General features: G+C 37.7%; 1 protein-coding gene across 2 annotated transcripts in view; it reads left to right on the top strand.

Moving 5' to 3' along the window:
- SULF2 (sulfatase 2) overlaps positions 1-13,210 on the top strand; it is a 72,237-nt gene that overhangs the window by 30,552 nt on the left and 28,475 nt on the right. For both annotated transcript variants that reach the window (XM_063404126.1, XM_063404125.1), the window contains exons 3-7: positions 1,749-1,988; positions 3,546-3,697; positions 5,851-6,020; positions 10,168-10,318; positions 12,858-13,033. In XM_063404126.1, the coding sequence (XP_063260196.1) occupies positions 1,749-1,988; positions 3,546-3,697; positions 5,851-6,020; positions 10,168-10,318; positions 12,858-13,033 (889 nt within the window). The remainder of the gene's footprint in view (positions 1-1,748; positions 1,989-3,545; positions 3,698-5,850; positions 6,021-10,167; positions 10,319-12,857; positions 13,034-13,210) is intronic.

The following is a 13,210-nucleotide window of genomic DNA, read 5'->3' as shown; positions in this document are numbered from 1 at the left end:
ACATGGAGGAAACATCCACAGTTTTCAGGCTCACATAATGTATAATTAGCTGTTATAATTAACTGTGTCATTAGTATCTTTAAGCACTAACACTTAACCCACAGCTATTATAGAAACAAAAAAGTAAAATCCTGCTTTTTTTCTGAAACTCCTTTTTGATATGTGAAGTTTAGCAAGTTCTAAGGGGGCAGTGCAATAACTTGCCTTGGTTCTTGTCACAAAGTGATGTGACATGTGCTCTGACCAGAGAAATGCACAGATTTTTTTTTTTAATACTCATTCCAGCAAAGTGATTTCAAACTAATGTCATGGCAGTTTTTAGGTAAAATGACCTACCATAGCAGTTACCCTTCCTTCATGGTGCCAGAGAGTCAGATTTTGTATGTGGCATAAGACCATTTTCCCTCTAGGTTTTGATTCTTGGTTATATCAATGTGCTCTGTATCAATCAACTTACTCTTGCATTTTCATCATGAAATCCCTGTATAAAGAGCTTAGAAGAAACCTAAATCCATTATTGACAGAAACAACATGGTTTGTGCCAGATGGTTGCAGGATGCATTGATTAAAGCTGAACTGTTAATCTAACTCAGCCTTGGGCAAGTTAACTCCAACCCTATTCTAGCATTAGCCCATGCCTTCCTCTCCATGTTGTCAATTGGCTTTCTCTGCTCATAACAACAAGAAAGGGTTGGTGATGAGTAAGTCTAATCTCTGCAAGGTCCTGCTGTTGACAGGTACCAGGACAAATTCTTTAACAATTGAAATTCTTCTTACATCAAGAAAATGTTTTCTAACTTGCTCTGATGCTGTTTTAACTATTAGTCACTGATAGAGGAGGGAAACGAAATTTCTTGTTTCTATGATCCTTGGTGTTTCTGGGTTTAGGAAGAGTGCTGATATGGATCCAGATTTAGCTAGGGGGATGTCTGTGGTAAAGATTCAGTCTTTGAACAAAACAAAAGTTTTTAACAGTTACCTGCCCCAAGTAATAATCTAAAAATCTGATTCTGCAGAATCAAGCCTAAGAAAATGTAGATAGTAAGACTGTTACCAGAATGGATGAAGCAGACAGCTAGAACTCAGTGAACCTGTTATGGAAATTAATATGGAAGCTTTTCAGTGTCTTTGGTTCAGTGACAGTTACAGAAATCAATACCTCTTGACACCTCACATTAGGGATTAGAGTGATTTAACTAGAGAACAACTCTAGCAGACCCTACTTGAGCAGTAGTTTGAACTAAATAGTCTTCCAAACGAAATGATTCTGTGGTTACAACCCTCAGCCTTTTGCATAAGGCTGGCACAAAAGGCAGTTTATCGGGTTTGTTGTGAATCTAAAGATTAAATAACAATTAAGGAGTTTGCAAGCTTTGGTCAGGGTTGCTGCATGAAGTGCTTTTCATCCTCAGCTGCTGGAACGGTACTAGCAGCTCCAGAAAGGATGTAGAGATGCTGCAGATAGTTATGGTTGTAAATCTTGGATTTAGAGAGAGGGAAATGAAAGAAGCATTATGATCTATGTCAACATGCTTGAGTCAAATCTTTACTTAGGACTTCAGTATTTAGACCATACTGAAATGATGGGAGACCTTCACTGAGGCAGAATGAGTAATCTCTCTGGATTTGGGTTCACTCAGAGATAACAATGCCCCTACTACTTGTGCTTCCTAATGGTCTCTTACGTAACATCTGAACTCTTGCGACTGGAACAAGAAGATAATTCTGAAATGTTTTCCCTGTTTCAGGTTCTATGCAAGTGATGAATAAAACAAGACGTATCATGGAACATGGAGGTGCTCATTTCATCAATGCCTTTGTGACAACGCCCATGTGCTGCCCGTCTCGCTCCTCGATCCTGACGGGGAAGTACGTCCACAACCACAACACCTACACGAACAATGAGAACTGTTCTTCTCCATCGTGGCAGGCTCAGCACGAAACTCGCACCTTTGCAGTGTACCTCAACAATACAGGCTACAGGACAGGTAAAAGCAAGACTGGGTCCATCTGAAAGCTTCCTTAGACTTACTAGTACAGAGGCTCATGTATATAATTTTAATTCTAATTTCTTCTTGGCTGCAGCAGTGCATAACGCCAGAGTTTAAGTGTTGGTTTGGCTTCCTTGCATTTTTACTTGAGGAAATTTTTATTTACAAACAAACAGCCAACAAAAATCCCAAGACTTCTGTTTTTCAGAAGGTGGGAATAAAATACTGTGCTTGTTTGAACTGAAGGCTGAGCAAACCTAGAATATGGCCTACAATTACCTGAAGTGTGCAGAAAAACCAAGAAAAATGTTATGAAAAGGAACTCGTGTTTTGCCTTATTTCATAAAACTGATACATTAAACAAGGTAAGAATACGAGGGAAGGCAGTTTATGTAAGTAAACTAACCCAGTTGATGAATCAGTCTTTGGAAAAGTCACTGTAAGGTACATCTGAATCATGACTAACTTAAAGTAGTAGATGCTGGTACGTCAGCTGAGAGCAGGACATGGTTAAAATGGAAGAGAAATGACGAGATCCTGTGACAAACATTTCTGAATGGCAGTTGTCTGCCAAGCGTTCCCGTGTAAGCATTTGTAAGAATCTGTTTTCTATTAACGTATGCATCTTTCTATGAGATGGGTTTTAAAATGCACAATGCATTGTTGCATGCTTTGGTCCTGAAGCAACAAATACCAAGGTGTTATATTGGAATACATATTTAAAGTTTCTTTTGACCTTAATTAATGAGGAAAGCTTCTCTTTTCTGCTCGTCCGGCTGGCTGAATGATGAGGTCTTAAATCGATGACTGATTCTAGAGTATTGTCAGCCTTCTCTGCAGGCAGGAAATGAAAAGACATGTTTATCTTAAGAAATTCAAAAGAACTAGGGGTGGTGGGTCAATTGCAGCCTGGCAGAAGGACACTTTTGCTTCAGTGCTTCTTCTGAGAGAATTCCCTTAATTTATGTTAGGGCTGAATGTGGCTCAGTATGCACATATGTTTATGTGTAATTAACACTCATGCTCAAAACTCAAGTTAATAACTGGAAAATTGTCTGTTGAAATAGGTCAGAAGAGCAGTGCTGTAAATACATTTTTGAAATACCTAATGCACAGCATTCATATTTAAATGTAGAGTGTTAATATCTTCAAATGTGAGTTTTAATTTCACACTCTTGGTGGTAAGTGCAGTTTCACTGGGCACTAATAGGTGGATAGATGCAGCTCAGCAGCATGAATGATATGAAGAGAAGAGTCTGGGAGGAGGAATGTGTGGTTTGACTCCCAATATATCAGGCACTGAAAGTATAATGGTAATCATGGTCCAGTTTCTCCCGTACATAGGTTGTAAATCAAAATATCTGCATTATGGAGATATAAATGAAAAAAAAAAAACAGAGGCAAGTTTAAGACTCAGAACTTATCTCTTATCTTAGATCTGTTGTAATGGAGAGAACAAAGTTATTTTAAGAAAAAACAGAAAAGAAAGAATCTGTTTAACTGTGGTGTTTCTGTTATGCCTTCTTACTACGTTTCTGCTTTCTCTACCCCTAGCTTTCTTTGGAAAGTACCTTAACGAATACAATGGCTCCTATGTGCCCCCTGGTTGGAAAGAATGGGTTGGATTACTTAAAAATTCTCGATTTTACAACTACACACTCTGTAGAAATGGAGTGAAGGAGAAGCATGGATATGACTACTCCAGGGTAGGTCCTCTTGATTTATTTCTATTAACATTTGGACATGACCACAAGAAAGCTGCACTTTATGGTTTCAGTCTCCTTTTGTACTTGAAAACTGCTATGTGTAATATGATCTACAACCACTAATAGTAGTGTTAAGACATTGTTACTTTCCATTCTGGGAGGGTTATGTTACTGAAAACATTGTTACTAACGGTGGAAACAAGTAAAATGCTCTTAGACTGTATTAAATTTCACAAGCTGAAGTTGTGAAAGTAGACTTAAATGCTTCATGTTAACTAGTTCTGTGCTCTGTATGATAATTATTGTGGCAGGGAGTTACATAAACACTAATGAGTAAGAATCCATTTCCCTCCAGCTAGACCTACCCGCTTAGTTTAAGGAACTTTCACAGCGATATTATGTAGTAGTCATAAAATCTTGGTACAATTTATGATAATTCTGAATGAGTGGAGAGTAACTATTACATTTGTATTTCTGCGCATAGAGATGCGTGTGTTTTTTAATAACCTTTCAAGGATGCTATATCCTGACCAAACTTACAAAAACGCTTTATAGTCATTGTCAAATGTAGTTTTATTTCTTCTTCATCTAACATGTTACAGTTCAATACCTGTTCACAATCAGGAATATGTTTATTTCAGCTAAAATGTTCCTTTCCAAAGGAACCAGCTTTAGTGAAGTCCTAAAGTAGGCAGAAGTGACTCTGAAGTATATGAGGGTAACTAAATCTGTCCATAAACTGCTCTAGTTTTAGTGTATAACTAAGGAAGTTGTTTTACTCTGGAGTGATTTGTAATGTATATTTGTTTAACACACGTTTTGTTCTCTTTCTCTTATTGATCACAAATCCTGCCTTCCTATTTGTGTTTCATTAGCATAGTGTTCCCAGCCAGTTTCTCCATTAAAAGGCTGATGTCTGGGATTTCCTGTCTGTGATTTCCACTTTCCTTTGCCCTATTTGCCTTTTATAATTGGATGTACTTTGTGCTGAGATATAAAACTTCACAGTCTTCTAGGGTTACCTTTTCCATTACCAGCTGCTAAGGGGAAGGGACAGACTACCATACAGAATTGTCTTCTATTTTTCTTCTGGTCTGTAAAGAATGACAGAGCTAATCTTTACAGCTGTCTACTGAAATGTTGTGGTGGAAATATATCTTGTGTGGAACAGTGTCAGTGTGGTGGTTTCATAGGCACTGTTCTCCATCTCCGTTGTACCAAGGAGCCAACAGGGAGTTTATATGTTCCAATACCTTCAGCTCTGTTTTGTGTATGCAAGACTTGAAAATGTTTGTTTTCACTTGTTTTAGTTTTGCTTATGGAGTTTGGTAATAAAAAATAAGGATGATGAAAATAAAAACTTGTTATAATCTTCATATTCTTGCATAATAAACAACTACAGTAGAAAACACTGTGCAGAATATGGCACTGGTTGATGTTAACACTGGAGTTGAAATGAACAAACAGAAGCTGAAATGGAAGACTTTTTCTTTCCTGCCATTTTTGTTGCTGGAAATGTGATTTTCCAGGAATGACCAATATAATCAGATAATTTTTTTTTCAATCCTATCTGTTAACACCATTAATGTTAATTATGTACCAGTGGAAAACTAGGGGAAAAAAAATCACTGATTATTCTGTCTCTAAAATAACTGCTAAACTCCTCTGAAAATAAAATTCTTTCAGATTTTCCTACAGGATATATTCTACTTTGATTTTTCTTTTTCAGTTTCTGTTAACATTTTTAAGATTAATTTTAACTTTGTACAGCTAGAACCTCTACAATGTGGATATATAAAAAAAACCCTTAAGAAATCAGTTCAGTTAAATGTTTCTGTATGTGTTTTTCATAATGTAGTTACCCACCACATTATTAGGAAGAAAGGGTGTTGTTTGATCTCCTTTAGTGCTATTCAGTTCTGAGAAAAAGCTAGAAGCTGTTGGCTTTTTTATTTCTAGGCAGCGAAAACAGAATTATTTGGTTCTAGTTTTTTGAGTTGTTAACATCTGTAACTTACTTCTTCCATGTACCATTCTAGGTGAAGTAGCTTCTTTTTTCCTACTTCTTATGATACCTCAGATCTCTTTCCTGTTGCCCCCCGGTTTGAAATTCCTTTTCAAGTGTCTCATTATACTTTTGCTTCTACTTGCAGGATTATCTGACTGATCTGATTACCAATGACAGTGTTACCTTCTTTAGAATATCAAAGAAGATGTATCCTCACAGGCCTGTACTGATGGTTATAAGCCATGCTGCTCCTCATGGTCCTGAAGATTCAGCCCCTCAATACTCACAACTCTTTCCTAATGCCTCAGAACACATGTAAGAAAAAAACAAAACCTTTGATTGATTTTCAGGTTCTCGAATATGGAAGTTCTGTGTACCACAGAGGGAACAATGTTGTCTTTATAGTACCCTCGAATATATAAAAAGAGTTTCCAGATTTTTTTTTTTTTGGTACCTCTTCAGACTAGTACAACTGTCTTGAGAATAGCTGCTGCATCTAGAACTCAGAATTGTAGCTCATTGAGATAAATCAGAAGATTCATGTTGAATTCACTGGACGTTGTTACAGACTATTTGGGAAGTAAAGCACTTTTTGTTGTGAGCAGGATGATCAAAATCTGATTCTTGGATTATAATCTCTTCAGGGGAAGAAACTCTATCATCCTGTCCTTACTTACAAACTGTAGTACGCAGTACGTACTACTCCTGTGTCGTGTATGGAGAGAACAGAACTGCAGGCCTGCGGCACCAAATTTCAAACAAAAATAACATAGGCTATTTCTGAATGAGCTGGTATGTCTGTACATGATGCAATGCCTTGAACAGATCCCAGGAGCAGTATCACCTGGTTCCTGAAGGAACATGTTCATAAGCTTCGTGTTGAGATGTTTCTTGTTTATTACACAGAGACATTTTGTACGTACAGCTCTTAATGCTGCATTACAGGTATCTCCTCACACAGAGGTAAAATGAATGCTTCTCCCAAATCACTTCTTCATGCAACTGAGAACATTCCTACAGTTTTCTAATTACTGGCTTCATGCCTTCCTTGATGTTCAACATCTGTAACTTTCTTCCTATGTGTTGCCCCCTCCCTTTTTAAGGGGAATTCTATTTTACTTTGGGTTAGTGGAAGAGCTGGGAACTGGTGGAAAAAAATTGTCAGTTGTTGGCCAAAGCTCCTCAGGCCTAGCCCAAAGTCCAGTGCAAGTCATTTGAGTTTTTTGTTTTATTTAAAATAGAGTCTGAGAGAAAAAGCTTCTTTTGTTCTATTGTCTGGTTACTGTGTAACTTAGAATTATATATTTCATTATTTTCTGCTGTGTCCAAGAGAACCTGTGACACAGATCTACAGCAGTGAAGTGTTTCTTGTTTGTTTGCCAGCTTACGCTCGTTCATTTTCTTTGAAATGAAAAATACAGAAATGCCCAGTGCACAACTTCTCATGGCTTATATGCAGTATTGACCTTAGTTTTATTTGGCTCCTTTGGAAGGCATTTGGATCTCGGAGATGATTATCATGCAGCATTCTGCAGCAATTTACTTCCTAGCTGAATGAAAAAGAGTAGAAGGATTGAAGCAATAGAAAATACAAACAATATACATCTATTTTTCTTTTGCTAGTACTTTAAATTTTATTGTTCCCATTAATTAGTTTTATCTTTCTAATTATAAAGTAGTTACATTTTTTTTTAACTTTAGGTGATAACAATTACACAGGAAGTATCACTTTGTGAAAAGAAGTTTTGTTTGTAAAAAAAGAAATTATCCTGATAGATTAGGGAACCATGTTTTTCTTTTGGATATGAACATAAAATAGGCTATCATGTACATCTCACACAAAGAAATTGACAGTTATCTTCTAAACAATTTTTCCAGCACTGCATAATGACAATAACAATGATAATAATAATAGTAGTCTGCCACAGCTTTTATTGGCCTGGGTTTAGGAGTAAATGTAAAAATGCAGAATGTGTACATAGTGGGGGAATCATGCACATTAATTCTCTACTTTCCATTTTTCCCCTTGTTCCCCAATTCCAAGGAATCTCAGTGAGAGATAAATCTGTCAATGATAAAGGGTTGCAGGCAGTACTTATTGTTTCATTGTCATGTGGATATTGTAAGGAAGGATCAGAATGCAGGCGGAACAGTTACAAATTGCCCTAAAGAAGTAAGCAATACCCTGAACAAAGTCTTGGCCTAGCTCCTAGAGCAGAAAGCGGTCCCTCCACCTTTTCCTGTGGCAGCACTGGTGAAGTCTGTAAGTGAATTCTGTGGAAAAGGGAAAGCGGGGTGGTAGTGCTTGGCATTGACTGGTGTCAGTACTTTGGTGTCAGTTGACATACTGCATCTTGTGGCATGGCTAGTAATAGCTAAAAGCCAGTGGTATGGACTTTAGTCAGGGTGCTGCTTTGTTTCTGAGTTCTGGTATGTACTTAGGCTAATTTATGCTGCTGTTCTCTTGATTCTGTACCGTGTTCTGGCTGGTAAGACCATTCTGCCCTGTACTGCAGACTCTTTCCATCTCATTCTGTAGAGCACTTCTCCATGTGCATCTGCAGTCCTGTCTTGTTTGAAAATTGTTCATGGAGCAAATGGTCAAATGCAATCTGTCTGGGGCTTCCCTTCAGGTTCATTCGAAGTTGTCTCAGCTAGCTTCTAGGAACATTAAGTTCTGTATTTTTGCCATAAGAGAGACAAATCCGTTAAGGATTAAAGGGTTACATTTGTAGTAATCAAAGAAAACTGTGGGCTTTGGTTGGATTAAATAGTGGGAGGTTTCAAATCAGCCAGGAAATCACAAAGTAAGCGGAAAAGGAGTTTGCAAAGCATTTTTGATTCATTCTGGGCATCACATAGCAACAGTTTCCATAAATGTCAGCATTTTCAAAGAAGCAATGTCATTATTTCAACCACAATAACATTCTGAAATTCAAGAGACTATTAACAATACGGAGAAAATAGGCACCAGCTCTTTTCCTCCCTGTTTGAAGAAGCCTCGCCTTGCCACCTATGCACATTTTTCAGATAGCATCTGACAGAGGCGTTCAGCACAAAACAGTTCACTGTCAGATTATTAGTTTAATATTTATATTAAATCTAATAAGACTGTCATATTCAAAGATACATTAGATATGCAGTATTTCAATAAGAAGTTTCAACTTACATTATTTTTTAGCTTAGTAACTTACCTTGCTGCTGTGTTGCCTATGCAAAACCAAAAGTAGAAGTTTCCCAAATAGGAATTTATCAGGAAATTCTGTGTTGCTAAGAGGTAAATAAATGAGTATTTGATATTTTTTTCCTGTATTATTGTGTCATTCTCTTGGCTTGAGCATTTGCATATACCGAGTTTATTGCTTTGAATGAAAAAAGGAAGCCTAACTAAATTACCTAGGAAAAGTAATTTTTGGTGTTTTAGACTCTGCGTGTGATGTATTTGAGCCATAATGTAATGAAATTGTAGAACATAGTCTTCAACCTGAAGTAATAAGGAATAAATATAGTATGTAAGAATAGTAATTCTTGCAAATGTAAGCTTTAATAATAGCTTTTAGTGAGTTGATGATACAGAGAGTTGGCATCATGGTGGTAAAATAAATCTTTTATTTTGTTTCAGCTAAACTAAAGTAATATAATTAGGCGTAGAAAAGTGATTGCTGGGACTTCCAGCCATGTGAAACTATGGACAATATTTTTCTTCATCACTTTAATGATGTCCCAGGACTATGAGAACTTGGAGGAACAGTGAGATTCCAGGGGGGCATTGAACCAGGTTGTCGGGATTTTGCAGGGACTACCAGCAAAGGAGTTGGTGGCTGGAATGAGTCTTCAAAATACAGCCCTATTTCCTCATCCCACTTTTCTTCACAGGTCTTTAAAACCTGGCTGTGTGACTAGTTCTGCCGCTCACGTGCAGTTGGGTTCCAGTAGGCAGAATGCCTGTGCTGCTCTGGTGCATAAGTGTGAAAATATTCAAGTAACCTGTCGTGCTGAACTCGAAAAAGCTGTTAAAGAACATAGTAGAACCTTTACAGCAAGTTCAATTGTTACTTTTAAACAGCTTGCACAAGACGTGGTATTTGGTGCTAACGTGGGTAGAGTGAAACAAAGCAATTGTGTGAGTAGGAGCCCTGTAATACATGCTTCATCCTGATCATACTTGTGGAGCTAAGACTTCTGAGGCTAAGTCTCTTGTCCTTGAAATGTATACTTTTTAGTTGAAGTCACTGGAAGCATAAGGTCTGTTTAATGTTTTCATAGATTTTATCCCCCCCAAGTGGTTTTTATTTTCCCATGTTTCATAACATGAAAGTAGAAGACATTTCAAAAGTGATCTTAGTATTTTCACGTGCACCTCAGATAGTACTTCCTAGAGCGTTGATCAAATAGAAATTAATATTCATTACTATGACTTTTTTCTACTTGGCTAAAATGTGGTTTTCTCTCTGTCCCTTAGTACTCCCAGTTATAATTACGCTCCAAACCCAGACAAGCACTGGATAATGAGGTATACTGGTCCCATGAAACCTATACACATGGAGTTCACTAACATGCTACAGAGAAAGCGCCTCCAAACACTCATGTCTGTGGATGACTCTGTGGAGATGGTAAGATGAATAGTCACTTCTGTTTTGTTTTGTTGGCTAAACAGGTGCTTGTTTCTTGAGTTAAACTCCACATTATCCTTCATATGAAGATAAGGAAGTGTGCTGGTTTGAAAGCAAAACCAGTGAGACTCCAAGTCAGAAATACAATTTAATAGAGAGAGAACAAACAACAAGAAAGATAAAATAAAATAAGATAAATGCAATAGTACGAAGGACCACTGACAGAGTCAGAATGCAAACCTGACACCCTGTTGGTCAAGGTGTTGGAAGCAGCCTGAAGTAAGTCCTCCCAGAGTGCCAGTTGTGGCTCTATTGAAGTAAAGATGATCCTCAGGAAAGGGTCCAGTCAGTCATCCTCTGGGAATCCAGTGGGAACAGGCTCCCTTGGTGTTTGGGATTGCTGTTTTATCCCGTGGAAAGGCTTTGGCTCCTCCTGCTGGGTGGAGCATCTCCCAATGGGATGAGGTGATGTTATCAGTCCTGTGAGAGCCTTCAATGGCCCATTCACAGGGGATGTCCCTTGGAGGAGGATGGGTGGAGGAAGAGATAAGGAGGCCCTGCCTTATCTGGTGTTATCAGGTGTCCCATTAACAGAAGGCATCCGCCCTCTTTCTCCCCCTGGAGTTACAAGAGATAAAGAACAATATCTCCCAACTGACTGCAACAGATGAAAATAGAATACACATTTTTGGTTACATTTTTCAACCCAAGACAGGAAGAAAGGAGGAGGAGGACTGCATCAGTTTTTTAATAGTGTGTAATCCTCTCACCTCAGATCATTTTGTCTGTTTATTCAATGTGTAAGGTTCCTTATCTCCTAAAGACGGGTACCCTGAGTTGGGTGGTGTGAATAAGCTGACTTATTGCTACAGAACCACTACTGATTAAGGGGAAGAGAAAGGGATTGCCTGAGAAAGTACAAAAAAACCCCTAAAACTCTGATATCCTCTGATAAAGAAAAAGTCATCCTACAACCTGTTGGAAATAACTACCTAAATGTGTGTTTATTTTGGTCCTGTAACGCTGAGCTTCTGAGAGAAGAAAACAACAGCAGCAAAAAGTCATGATACAGGAGTCCTAACTGGAATGACCCTGGGGTCCACCCATTCTGGGACGTTAAACACTGGAAGTAAATAAATACATAGATTGGTACTTTTAAAATTGTCTACATCATGTAACAATGAGATTCCTTAATGCAAACTATGTGTCTTCAACAAAATGTCTGGATTCACTAAAAGCTGTACTGAAAAAGAATGGTTTTGCAGATTTAAAGGTGTTGCAGTTTTTCTGCTTATCTCTTGGCATTCTTATTCAAAAGAGGTGGAACTTAGAGGAGCCCTCCAAGGCAAAAATGAGATTATTTAGATGGCATTGCATAAGCTTGTTACTAAGGTCTTACAATTACTGATTCAGGCAAATATGATCTCTGCTTCATGTTAATGAAGTGTTTAGATGGATCAGATACCAGCACTAGGGGAAATTGGTGATTTTACTGTACAATTTGGATTTTCTGTTTAGTAAAAGGGTTTCACTCTGGGTGATTCACTGCAGGCAAAATCAGTTAGGTTGGTTTTTAGTTCGGATTACTAAGTTGGCCCAACCTTTTTCTACTGAGTTATATGTGTTAATAGTCTTTCAAAATTAAAAAGAAAAAAACAACAAAAAACCTCTCACACTCAAAAATGCAAAACAAAAAAAGAACAACCCCCCAAAAAATCAAACAACCCCTCCCCCCAAAAAAAAACCCCAAAACCAAAGCAAAAACTGAAAAAAGCCAAACCAGCAAACAAAACAACCTGAATAAACTCCTAAAACAACACAGTATGAGTTTTTCTCCTGTGCTGATGTTTTGCACTTGAATGAGTCAACACTTTGGTGGTATCCCACCACCTTCTCACCTTTCTCAAGTGAAAATGACACATAAAAATTGATCTTTGATGCTCAAGTTGGTACATGTCACATGGTTTCTTATGTAAACCTGTAGAAGCATTCACATTTAAATCTCCTTGTAATTCTCCATAGTGAGAGAGTGAGAGAGTATGACTGAGCAGTTTTTATCTGGAAGATACTTTGCAAATATTCTGTATAACGGGGAGTCATTTGTCTCCCCATGAAGGCAATGTTGTTGAGTACTGCTGAGTGTGAGATTCAAAGGGCTGTCATTTTATTAAAACCGGTTTCTGCAAGAAAAAGATAAAAATGGAGAGAAAATTTCAAAATGACACCTTGAAACTTTTATGTCTGTTACTGTATGTATTTAGTACTATCTTGGCATCTCTCACGCAAGATACTGAACCCAAACATTTTTGAAATAGCATGCTAATGTGTTTTACCTTAAAACAGAATTTTGTATTGTAATAGCCACAATATTCAGTCAGTAAAATTAAGATGTGATTATGTATTATTTAGAGTGTTTCGTTGTAATAACTCAGTGCCATCCTTAGCTTTTTTTATTTGTATGTTACACATAGGCAGAAAGTGATATCCAGCATTCCACATGTAGAATAAATTTCATATTTTGTTTTGGTATTTTTTTCAGATTTACAATATGTTGGCTGAAATGGGAGAACTGGAAAATACGTATCTAATATACACAGCAGACCATGGTTATCATATTGGGCAGTTCGGGCTGGTGAAAGGGAAGTCCATGCCATATGAGTTTGATATCAGAGTTCCTTTCTACGTCCGAGGACCAAATGTGGAGGCTGGGTCCTTGTAAGTTCTTTGCTTTTGTGTGTGTTGTGACCTGAAAATTTCATGTTCGCATCTCTAGTTGTATTGACCTGGCACAAAGGAGGCACAAAGTTCTGCCCATCCTGCTTATCTTTGGCAGAAAAATATGTTTCCTCAGAAAGAAGAACTGGTAGCACAGGATGGTATAACAAACTCAAG

Source organism: Prinia subflava, chromosome 8 (assembly GCF_021018805.1).
Source record: "Prinia subflava isolate CZ2003 ecotype Zambia chromosome 8, Cam_Psub_1.2, whole genome shotgun sequence".
In the NCBI taxonomy this organism is placed as follows: domain Eukaryota; kingdom Metazoa; phylum Chordata; class Aves; order Passeriformes; family Cisticolidae; genus Prinia; species Prinia subflava.
This window is presented reverse-complemented; position numbering and strand designations above follow the sequence as displayed.